The sequence below is a fragment of the Uloborus diversus genome, chromosome 1 (assembly GCF_026930045.1).
Source record: "Uloborus diversus isolate 005 chromosome 1, Udiv.v.3.1, whole genome shotgun sequence".
Taxonomy (NCBI): domain Eukaryota; kingdom Metazoa; phylum Arthropoda; class Arachnida; order Araneae; family Uloboridae; genus Uloborus; species Uloborus diversus.
The window spans coordinates 229,617,820-229,630,685 of NC_072731.1; the positions used below are offsets into that span (position 1 = coordinate 229,617,820).

Genomic DNA, 12,866 nt, shown 5'->3' on the forward strand with positions numbered 1-12,866 from the left:
ACAATTCAGCTGCAATAGTATTGGGCTGACATCCAAAGTATATCATATTGTTTGCTAAATTAGTACTATACTTTATTGTACGTCCTTTGCAGGAGTAGTATGCTTAATTGAAATGAAACCGAGTATTTGACGCATTTAAACTTCTGTTCTTGAAATCATAATTTTAAATGATTATTTACGTAAATATAATTTTTCTACAAATTTGATCCGGATAAACAGGCGCTGGCTAAACGAGGTTCTGCTGTGTGTAAAATACATTAATAGAATAGGCAGTATATTGCTTAAAACCTAATCTTCTGTGAATTTGAACCATTCCCCCTCCCTCCAAACTGCTAAGCCCCTCATTGTGACCTTAAACAATAAAGAATTATTTGCACACTGAAGTGTGTTTTCCTGACAATGCAACTAAGAATGAAAATAATTGAAGCCAAAAGCAGGCCCGTCATTTGGGAGATTAGGGGGGTCAATTGCTACCCCTCTCCCTGGATTTTACAAACACAGGGATGTGCCGTCCTAAACTCGCTTTTAGAGCAATCTTGGGAGCAGGAAAATGGTGAGTTTGGAGAAGTAAAACGGTGAATTTGGAGCAGCCTGGAGCTGTAAAATTGCAAAATTGGAGCAGCTTGCAGCAGCGAAAAGTTAAATTTTGCATCAATGTGTAGCAACTATGTATATTTCACGCACAGAAACATGTGTGACATGATAAAATGATAAAAATGGAGATTAAGGATGCAAAAAACCGTAACTCCAACACTCCGACTACTAATTGAAGCTCTCTTAATTACATTTATTTATATTTATTTGTTTATTTTTATTTTATTTTATATTTGTTTATTTATTTATTTTCTTTTTTGTCTAATATTTTTCATAAAAAACAAGCCATGTCCTGCTCTACGTTTTTCTTACACTGATTTAAATTTAGTTCACATATTTACTTTGCTTAATACATCACTGCTTTTGTTCACATTTAAGTTTTGGTGTTTGATATCTATTTTTAAATTTTGTTTGCTTTTATGTAGGTCATACATATATGTAAAAGACACAAGATATATATGTATAAAACTCAAAAACATATTCAAAAAGGCTTTAAAAAAAAGCAAAAAAGAATAGTTAAATTTAAAAACTCTACCTCAACAAATTACAAATGAGTTTTAAAGAGCTATTTATTAATCATTTTTTTTTTTTTTTTGGTACCTGTAAGTTATTTACTAACATTTGACCTTATACACACAGTCATATATGTTACATACTGAGCTACTTGATTAACAAATCTGAAGATCAAGCAAAGGAAACCATTAAAATCTTTAATTTTTAACTATTTGATATTTAATCACAAAATTAATAATGAAATTACAATGAAAAAAAAAATGCTTTTGAGAAATGATGTCATAAGAAAAGGAATTTTAAAATACATGTGGAAAATAAAAATAAAAATTTTGAGGCAGGCTCAGAATATGGAAAGTAATGCTTGAGTCTCAGAAACTTTAAATGTCTGCATTTTCATCGCCAGAGCATTAAAATTCCCCGATTTTTGCTATCTTATGTGTCTCCAACCAAAATTAGGGATCAATTTTCTGTTCTAAAATCTTAAGAAACCCAAGATTAAAAACTGGTGAACAATATTAGTTTTTACACATGGCATTTGCTTAGATCAATTCGGATGCAACTAGATTTGGCATTTTTGAGTGGGCGTAGCAAGAAGACGAACTTACAAGTCCTCTTCTTCTGAAAACAAAAGATAAGAATGGTTGAAAATAATGGTCAATGCAAAATTTTTCAACTCAAAGGAAACGATCACATAATAAATTAAAACGATTGAATTTTTCAAAAGCGGATGCAATCGGATTCGGCAAAAAATCAGGGCTATATAAAAAAAATCGTAAAAACAAGCTCCAAATGCCTAAACTTGATGATAATCTGAAAAAACTGCCAAATATGCTGAAGGAACTGCAACATTAAATGCAAAATCGCACTTTTGGCGCAAGTTTGTCCGATTTTGGAGCAGAAAAGTTCATTTAGCAGTCTTTTGGAGCAGTTTGTCGCAACTGGCACATCCCTGCAAACATGATGAATTTAAGCATTTTTGTATATTTTGTTGTTTTTTCAGATAAAATGTATCGATCAAATGCTTTGCCCCTCCCCTTCAAAACAAAATATTTTGAAGAGACAGGCCTGCAAAAACCCCTCCCTTTATGAAATCCTGGACACGGGCCTGTCGGAAATAGTATCTGAATGATTGAAAATGTTTAACTGTTGCCATCTTATGTTTGTTAACAAATAAAATATTTGTAATTAATTCAAGCAAGGCTTTTAAAATAACTTTCAATTTTCGCTCTTTGCTTAGCTTTTGCAATAATTCAGAAATTGGGTCCTCAAGATTTTTATGTGTGTAATTTTATTTTTTATGGCAATATTTCTTTCTCCTCAAGCATGGGGAGGGGCCAGAATTCATAAGAAATATATAGAAGAAAGTTTTGTGATGGCCACTACATACTAATTGTGCTTGTGATTATTATTTATAGCATTGTGGAATGATTCAAAATTTCTTGTACTCCACCACTTTTTTTGCCTCAAAATATCCTGAAAAGTTTTTGTACTTCTCCTCGATACTTGAGCACTTTAAGCTTTTACATGGGGAATAAAGGTTTATGTGATTACAAAAAAAAAAAGTTTAAAACTACATTGCTTGATAAAAATTGAAGAAATGATATGAAAACTGAGCAAGAATGTTCTGTTGTTTATTGTGATGCATTTTATTTTATTACAAGTTATTTCAAATGAATTGTATTTTAAGTGCTGAAGTTGGTTGTTATCTTGCTAAACTTAGCATTAATTACCTTAATTTTTTTCTCAAAATTACTCATACTATATTTTTAAAGCTTTACCTGTATATTGTTTTCCCTTGCTTGACACCAGTTTTGAAATTGTGTTCTATGAACTTGGCAATATATTGCCAAACCAGCTTATTTTTTAGAACTAATTTTTGGCTCCCAATTTTGGCAAGAAGTCCCCAAAGAGGAGTTCTTCCAACTTAGCTATTAGTCAACTGTGAATTCTGTTATTTAGCTTTTTTTTATATTTATTTAAAGAATTGGATAAACGGTATTTCAATTTATTTTAATGTTTTAAATTTTGTACAGAATTTCTCAAGAGTGAGTAACCTAATTATCATTGACGTATGGTATACATTTGATTAGATTTAGTGATAAGTGCTATTTAATAACAAAACCATATTGTAGTAGTTTACATTATTAATTTTGCTTATTTTTAATAGTTGTTAAAAGTTACTTGCTTTGTGTTAATTTGAAATTCAAAATAATATGTAAAGGCACTTAATTTGAACAAAATGCAAAATTCACATGAATAAATGTGCATTATGAATGACACAAGCTTGTCAAATGAATAAATAATTTATTTTTATAATATTTTTAGGTTATGGTAAAAGCTTGTGTTATCAGTATCCAGCTGTTTTTTCAAATAAGCCTGTAATAGTCGTCTCACCATTAATTTCTTTAATGGAAGATCAAGTATTAGCTTTAAAGTAAGTTTAATGCAGTATAATTTTCAAATATTCAACATTTCCCCCCCAAAAGTTGATGGGTTGTATATTAGTGTGAATAGTTCAGCAGCTTTTTTTAATAAGTTTTATTTAGCTTCTTTTATTTCTAAATTTATTTAACAATTTTCTTACTAAATTTCTCTTTTCAAGGCACTAAATATTTATTTAAAATATCTAATAATATCACTTATACATTTTTGTATTTATATCTTGACAGTGTTGCTAATATTAGTGCCTGTTATCTTGGATCCCATCAAAAACGGATGTCGGAAGTTAAGGAAGAAATTATGCAGTAAGTATGTTTTGAAAAATGTAGTACACACACACACACAAGTTGCATGTCTTATGAATTTTTTCAATACTTGACTGATCCAAGTTAAAGCTTTACTATCATATGTACATCTAGAGCCGTGTCCAAGGGGAGGGTTTTAGGGGTTAAACACCTCCCATTAGGGGAAAAATAATAAGTCAAATGAAGAAAATGCATATTTGACTTAAATTAACTTTAATGTTGAAGCTTAATGGGGGCCATGGCCCCTCCCAAAGCCTTGTGGTCATAGGAATTTTTTTCGGAAGAAAAAGAGGGAATGAAAATATTATGAGAGGATAACAAAGTTACAGAGAGTAACAAACTTCCATGGTGCTGTCCTCAGAGTACACTTATTGCTTGCAAGAACAATGGGAGCCTAAATTTGTGTTTTTATGAATTTAATTTCGAAAAATTTCCGAGGGAGAGTTCCATTTTCTCGTGCTCCTCCTCTAATGCTACAAACGAAAACCAAAAATTGCATTTTAGGACTTCAGTTTGGAAACTTTTTAGCTTACTTACCCTTTTCCCTCAATTTGCCTAAAAGCGAACTAAATGGCCCTTTTGGACTTCAATTACAAACGATCTCCAATTGGACCCCTCCTCCGACTAATATCGTGATGATAGCTTTAAAATGGGGTTTTTTGGGGAAGAACTCACGAAGTTCCATCCTCTTCTCTAATACCTCCAAAAATAGCTGAAAATTGGATTTTTAGAGCCTCAATGACAGAATATTTCAAGAAATTGGAGATTCCAAGCAAGCTCTTTTTAATGTCAGCAAACATTGCCTAAATGTGCTCGGTAGCAAAAGAACTAGAAGAGCATCCACCCCATCTCCTAATTTCTCAACAAAAACGGCAGAATATTTCGGTTTTAAAACTTCATTTTCAAAAAATATTTAGGGGTCAGTACCTCAACTCTGACCTTTCTTCTTACGTCATCAAAAATAGCCTAAAATGCGTTTTTAGGACCCCAATTTAAAAAAATTACCCCTCTTAAAACAATGCCTTTCACCTAACGTCCCCAAAGATAACCTAAAACTGAATTTTTAAAACTTCATTTCAATAAAACTTCTGGGGAGTTTGCTCAAAAATTTCGGATGGCCCCTCCAAAAATGAACGGCTAAATCCGCCACTGTACCAACTAAAATAACATTTTAGAAAAACTATGGTGGAAGAACCGTTAAATGGTCTACAAATGCAAAGCATTAATATTGCTTATTGTAAGGAGGTTATGAAGAATTTGGCATATGTTACAGCTATGAAGACACATTAATGATTGTGTTTGGTAATGTAATTTGCATCTGTATGTAATAAGCTCTTTCTTGTTTAGTTTATAGGGCATTCATTATTTCAGAACATAAAACCTAATATACATTCTACATTATAAAAGAATTTGTGGAGAGTGTTTAATACTTATTGCAATGTATCGCATAGTAAACAGATTTAATTAAAAAGAAATTTGAAGTGAACTTGTAAAGTAAAGGAATACTTTGGTCACTTGTGCAGAAATTATTATCCTTCTTTGGGGGCGAGGGGGGGGGTACAGCATTCCTTACAGGTGTATAAACCCGTACCAGGATCGGCATTTTGTTGTTAAACTAATGTTTGTGAAGGGTTGAATCCCCCTCCCCCACAGGTAAGATTAAAACCCCTCCCTTTATGAAAACCTGGACACGGGCCTGTAGTACATGTGTACATAATAAAAAAAGCTTCATTTTGCAGAATAATGGCATTAACCAATACTTACATGAAAATTCTGTTCATTTACACAACAAAAACATTCCCTAAAATAACCAAAGTTATAAGAAAAACAATTTTTTGTTGTCCTGCCAAAATGTTTTTAGAATGATGAGATATTTTAAAAATAGTAATTAGAGTTTTTTCTTTATAGTGTATGTAAAACTGTTAGTGCAACAAAATTGTGTTATAAATAAGTCATGTGATTAATAATTAATAAAAAAAGGTCATAGAATTAAAAAAAGTGCAATTAAAACCCCTTTTAATTGCAATTTAATAATTGTTTACTTGTCAAAATTCCCATTCCCCTAATAACAAGTACTTAGCGCCCTCTAACAATAGTTTGTTATCAGATGGGAGAAAATTGCTGTTGTTAAAACTGTTAAGACAACAGGTTCTGCTTCATTCTGGAAGGCATCTGGTTAATAGGACTATTGTATGAGACTGTCTGTAAGTATAAACACTCATAATTTGGAAGGTATTGAAATGTAATGCCAAACTGTTTTAAAAGGAATAAACTTTTTATTGTTGTTTAGTAACTACATTTTCTTTGTATGTGAAAGAAGCATACTTTGTTTTCCAAAAATTATTTTAAGCGTTAAAACGGTATACAGTCGAGTCCCGACTTACGCGAGGGATGCATTCCAAGACCCCTTGCGTTGGTCGAAATTTCGCGTTGGGGGAAAAGGGTATGCGTAAGAGACTTCTATAAACATGCGCAATTATTTTAGACAAATGTAAACACCGCCTCAACTGTTAAAAACCATTTCTCAACTATGCATTACTGTTTCTTAAATAAAGAACTGAAAGTTTACTTATATTCTTTTAAAAAAACCGTTTTATTCAACATAAAATACTGCTACGATGCACAAAATCAATGATCAATGGGAAAGAAAGACATAAAGTAGGTACATAGTAAGAAAAGCATATGCACTATAGTTGTACCCTACAGTAGATCCAGTAATTTGAAACTTAAAAAAGTGAAGATGATAATGATTTATGCTGCTTGACCAAAGTGTTATTCTAAAATATTTTTAAATACAGATGCTTCACTAGTTCTTTTATAACGTTTCCATCTATGGCAACACCCTTCTTCTTTGTTTCTTTAATTCGCAATACAAAAGCAGCTTCCATTTTCATAAATTTTTGCATTTTACTAAGATATTACTTGGTCAACTTATACGTATTTCCTTTTCTTGACTTTTAATTGTATGTATGGAAGATTCACTCATACCTGATTTTGTCGTGCTATTTGCGTCGCATTTTTTAGTCGAGATTCAGCTTTTCAAGATGCTTTAGCATCAAAATGCTTTAGCTTTTCTTTAGTTGTCAAAACTTTCTCTTTTTTTTCTATCTTCACAAACTATAGATGAAGCAGCGCTCTTAGGTGTCGTTACATTTCATCAACTTTCTCATTTAGAATGAAAAAAAAAAAGGAGTAACTATTTGTATATGTGATGTTCAGATTGATTAGTACAGTGTGAGAACTTCCACTCTCAGTGATGCGAAAGGGAGAAAGGTCTATTCACGAAAAAAAATTATAGTAGCCAATAACAGAGCCAATACTTACACACCACGATTCCTCTCCGAAATTTTTCGCGTTGCGGGTGAGGAATTTGCGTTAGGCCTGAAATTCTTTACTGGTGAAAACATCGCGTTATAACCATTTCGCATAAGTCGGATCGCGTTGTAGCGGGAGTCAACTGTATTTGAAAAAATTTGGAGCCTCACTCAATTGAGAGAAAGATGGCTAGTACAGTAAAACCTGTCTACAACAATACCGTTGGGACCTAAAAAAAGTATTGTTATAGACAGGTTTTCGTTGTAGACAGTTTGATTATTTATGCTGACATTTTGCTGGGACCAAGGAAAATATCATTATAGACAGGTTTATTGTTATACACAGTATTGTTATACACAGGTTTCACTGTATAAAAAAAGCCGCCTTACATTACAAGAAGGTGGTCCATTTCTGTATTCGGAAAATAAGCTTTAATTTTAACATTTTATTTTTTTACTTTTCAGTTTTAATTATATAATTTTGGGAAACTCGTGTAATCTAGTCTTTTCCGATTTTAATCATTTAGGATTTTTTTTTTGGCATTAATACTGTATGTTTTATTTGTTTTCAACAATGATTTGTAATGTCACTTATAAAACTTTTTAATTGGTATATGATAAATTTTTGTAAAGTAGTTGTGTCCTGTTTTTATTTTTATTTTGTCAAAAAATAATTGAAGTTTTATCTGTATTTGAAATCTTAAACTGTTTTCAGAGGGAAGCACAAGGTTATTTATTTGACACCTGAGTTTGTTGAGGTTTATCCTTCTCTGCTGAAGATATTTGATGAGAAATTAGGTAAAACACTGGTTTTGTTTGAATTTTAAATAATGGGGTTTTTTGCTATATACTTTTTAGGATTGTCAAGCAGCAATTTAATAAAAAAAAAAAGACGAAAGGTTGAATCCAGAGCTCATCAGCCGTGGAGCATTCAATAAATGTGGTCAAAAGACCAAAAAATTTAACTACAAACTAAAAGAGAGTGCTTAAGCTCCAGTGTATGCAATAGAGAGTAACATTGGGCTAAATGCACCACATGTTAAACTATAAACAAGAACTTAAACCTAAAATTAAAGCTGGAGGTTTAACTAGGAAAAACGAGTTCTGATAATTAGCCTTCCACAGGACAGTACCTGCCAATAACTTAAATTATCTTACCTTAAGATCTTATGAGAACAAAACCAATCCAGTATTTAGCGTAACGACATTCAATCCAGTTAAATATCAAATTAAATAAAACAGCTCCGTATCCGAAGAAATCAATCCAAAGACCATGCAAGTCGCCAGTTTCCCAAGTGCAAAACAAACATCCACATCTGCGATCCAATCAAATGGTTTGTCACGGTTGTATCATACATTTACACAGTTAAACGGTTTTAAGAGAAGCGAAATGTTTATCGAAGACTATACTTGAGCAAATGTTTTAAACCATCTTCATTCGTTTCAAATTCTGATTCATGGATTCTACCACTTTAGAAGTTTCTCTTTTTCCTTTAATATTATTGACAGAGTACTTGCTTAGATATCTTTAATAGTAAAGAAAACTCTCAGGAACTTATCAGCAAATGATCGAACTAAAGAATGGAGGGGAACGTATCTTAACTTACTAAGTCAGCTTTTGAATAAAGGTACAGTCAGTTGACTTGACAGCTTAAAAGCAAATTCATAGTCCAGCAACATGTCAAAGTGTAAACAGAACAGTACAACAAAAGAAAACAAGCATACAAAACTCCTTTATCGCACATTGGCTCAACAGGTGCTCTTCTTGCTTTAGAGGTCTATTGGGCAGGAATTGTAAGTGAAGGTGAATTAATTTTTCTCTCATAGTCACTTGTTCCTTTCTTTCTTTATTTTTTTGTTTTTCCGAAATAAATTTCGAGCCATCTTTGAAAAAAAAACTTCAAGTTAAAGGAAGTTAACTTCGAGATATTGAGAATAATTAGCATGGAATTAAAGACAAAGGGGTCGGAACTTGATTAAAACTTCGAGTTATAGTAATATTCGAATTATCGTGAAGTGACTATATATATATATATATATATATATATATACACACATACATACATGTACACTTTTTTTGAAATCTAAAAATTGGTATGGTATGCAGTATGAATTTCTATTATTCAATGCCTGCTTTTGAACGATTTTGTGCTTAAGTTTAAAAAAGGGTCCCATTTGGCCAAGACAAAAGTCTTTTGCTTCATTACAATAAACATGAGCTCACTTGCCATGGAGACTTTCTTCAAGTTCTGAAAATTGCTGCAGCAAATGTCTTTTCCTTACAGTTTGAAGGATTACACATTTTGGAATGTTTCAAGAAATGTACCATGTTGAAGTAAGACTATCAAAAATGAAACAAACGTTACTGTAAATAACATACATATTGTACATGTGTGCATGTTTTTTTGTAGATCTGTGTGTGTTCATATACAAAAAATATGAATTCGTTTTCTCTTCCCTATGTTATTAGGTATTACATTAATTGCTGTCGATGAAGCCCATTGTGTGTCTCAGTGGGGACATGATTTCAGAGCATCATATAGAAAGCTTGGTTCTTTGCGTTCAAAATTGTCACACGTATGTTGGTCTATTAAATTTATTTTTAAATTTCCATTTATGACATCACTCTTGGCATAAATGTTTTTTTTTTAATTGCTAGGTGCCATTCATGGCTCTCACTGCTACTGCTACACCTGTGGTTCTAAATGACATTTGTTCTTCCTTGCGTCTAAAAAATCCTATAAAAATATGCTCCAATTTTGACAGGTAAATTCATTTTTTTCAAAATATCTATATATAAATACATAATTTAAATCTTTTTTGAAAAATGTAAAAGCTGGGTGGAAAACACTCTAGAAAGACAAAAGCCCCTTGTTTGGCCTCTCGCATTGTTTGTTCTTCAATAAAACGAATAACTAATTAAATGAAAGCAATGGAACTTTTTCAATTTTTATGAAATAACCTTAGCTGATTACTTATTTAATCATTTAGTCAATAACCTCATAGAAGTGTAAATGTTGAACCTAATACCTAGAAAGACGGAATGGGCTACTGTGGCCCTTCAGGTATTTTGCAATACAAAGAAAATTTTCTTTACTCGAACTTACTGTAGCATGAAAAAATGCTACTTAATCTAGTTTCACCCATATCTTCCTATTTTTGCAGTTGGAAGAAATTTCAAAAGGGAAATACTGCCGACTGCCCACCTTCCAAACGGCAGAGATCACTATTCAAAAGAGAAACTAATACTTATGATTTTGTCTTGAGAAAACTGACAAATTAATATGCACACAGCTTTTAATTTAGTCATTAAAGGAAATGTGTGGAGCATATGGACTCATTCAGGAAGTGATTTACTAAAAATTCATTCAGAAATTAGAATGGGGCCACCCTGGTCTCTTCGTTCTTGGTGCACATCAATTTTTAGTCTTTCTAGTATAAAATTGTTTATAGCAAGTAATTTTTTTATAAATATTTTTTGGTGCATTTCTGTTATAGGTAGATAAATTTTCTTGGTGTGCTTTCACTTGTGACAGATATTTTTCGTTTTATTTATTGTCACCATGTTTGCAAAAAATTGCATTGAAATTGTTTCATCATACCATAATAGATATATAAGTAGAATGACCCTTCATCTCCCCTAACAAATCTGCGAGTTTGGGCAAGAAAATCCTCTTAAATGCTTGGGTGTCAATAAAAAGTAAACAGAGGAAAACAGACTTCTCATTTTTGAAAGAAAGATCCTTCGGTCAATTTTTGGAGCAGTAAAAGAAAATGATGCTTGGAAAAGATTATATAACTTTGAAGTATACCATAAATACAGACAACTCAACATCTTAAGCATAATTAAAGCCAATAGAATCAGATGGCTGGGGCACGTATTTAGGCGTGCAGATCTGAACCCGGTTAAAAAGCTAACTTTTTCAAAGATTGAGGGAACAAGGAGAAGTGGAAGACCAGCAACAAGGTGGCTGGATAGTGTTGAGAAGGACTTAAAAATTTTGGGAGTGAACAGGTGGAGAAACCTGGCAACGTGTCGTACCGCCTGGAGGAAGCAGACGGAGAAAGCATTGGCCTGCACCAGGCTGTTGAAGAAGAAGAAGTCGATAAGAAGTACAAAATTGGTAAAGAATAGGGCTCCTAATAGGCATTAATGTTACAAATTAATTCCACAAGCAATGAAAGAAGGAGTTTCAAAAATTTACTTTCAAAAATAATTAATGAATGAAATTATTTATATTTTATTCATAAATCTTTGAACATTATGTGGACGGATACTATTGTCCACACTTTAAGGGGGGGGGGGGGGTCATGATCCTCTCCTTACCCACCACTGCACATAGAAGGTAATATGTTAGCCAAGTGTATGTTGCTATGATATGAGGTTCACATCCTATTTCTTTTTACTTTTTTACATAGTGTAAAAGTATTGTTTACAGATTTTACTGTACTTACTAATATGATACAAAAAGCTTAAATTTTGAAAATTCACAAAATTATTTGATTTTTCACAAATGTTTTAAATTACAAAAGCAGTGCTTGAAAAAAAAAAAAAAAAAAAAAAAAACAAACAAACAAACCCTGACGCACCCCTGAAATTCCGCTTTTATTTTAAAAAGGTGGTGCACAAACCTTTGCATGAATGAGCAGCATTACCATATTGAAAAAATGCTTTTGTTATCTTTTCATTGTTAGAACCATTAATTTACTGTATTTAATTTTAATAGGCCAAACTTGTACTTAGAGGTCTGTCTGAAGAGCAATTCTGTTGTAAATGATTTATTGAGAGTCATGAGTAAAAAAAATGGAAAAATTGGCTTTTCTGGGCCGACCATCATTTATTGCCCCACCAGAAGTGTCACAGAAGATGTGTACAAAAAACTTAGAGGTAATACATTCTCATTTTTTTTTAAAAACATTGTTTTAACTTTTGATTTGCAACGTAAAATCATATTTTGAATATTGTGGAACTTTGCTTTGCAAGCACCTCCCGTAATTAGTGACAAAGAGAAACAAATTCAAGATGACAGTATGTTGGGAAACTGTGCAAGAAAACAAAGCCTTTTTCCCTAACCTTGGTTGAAAAATGCCTATCAGCATGTTAATAGATACATATTGTTACGCGTTCGGTGCAACTTCACACTTTCTTTGAATGACGACACAGTTCTTGAGAAAAAACACTGGAGATTTATTTACAACTATGTACAAGAAATATCGTTAACAACTGCTAAATTCGCCATAGCAATTAGGCAAATATCAATTAACACCGTATACTCGTATTTACATCCAAATACGCAAAAACACAGCGAAATAAATGCCTCACAATAAACAGAGCAGCGCTGAGACGAATCTCAGACAGCTAAAAGCATAACTGACTCTTCTTCAAATGCCACTCGGCTTTTTATGCTGCTTTGGAAAGGTCGAAAAGATTCGAAATGGTTCTCATATTTTCTTTTTATTCCATTCACAAATCTTATCATTCAGAAATGGGGGGATCGTATACTTCAGTCTAGAGACGTACCGAGTAGCCGAGTACTCGGCCTTTTACTACTCGGCCGAGTACCGAGTTACCGAGTACTCGGCCTTTCACTACTCGGCCGCGTTACCAAGAGCCAATTATGTTTTATGAAGAACCACCGACACACATGTGATGAATTTTGAACTCATTGGAATAGTAGTATAGACTTCCTTGTCTATATAA

General features: G+C 32.5%; 1 protein-coding gene across 1 annotated transcript in view; it reads left to right on the plus strand.

The window, feature by feature from the left end:
- Positions 1-12,866, plus strand: part of LOC129219155 (bifunctional 3'-5' exonuclease/ATP-dependent helicase WRN-like) — a gene marked incomplete at its 3' end in the record, with an annotated part of 71,539 nt that overhangs the window by 28,346 nt on the left and 30,327 nt on the right. Inside the window, 6 exon segments of the mRNA XM_054853478.1 lie at positions 3,433-3,541; positions 3,777-3,851; positions 7,881-7,963; positions 9,636-9,742; positions 9,825-9,931; positions 11,893-12,053. Coding sequence (XP_054709453.1) covers positions 3,433-3,541; positions 3,777-3,851; positions 7,881-7,963; positions 9,636-9,742; positions 9,825-9,931; positions 11,893-12,053 — 642 coding nt within the window.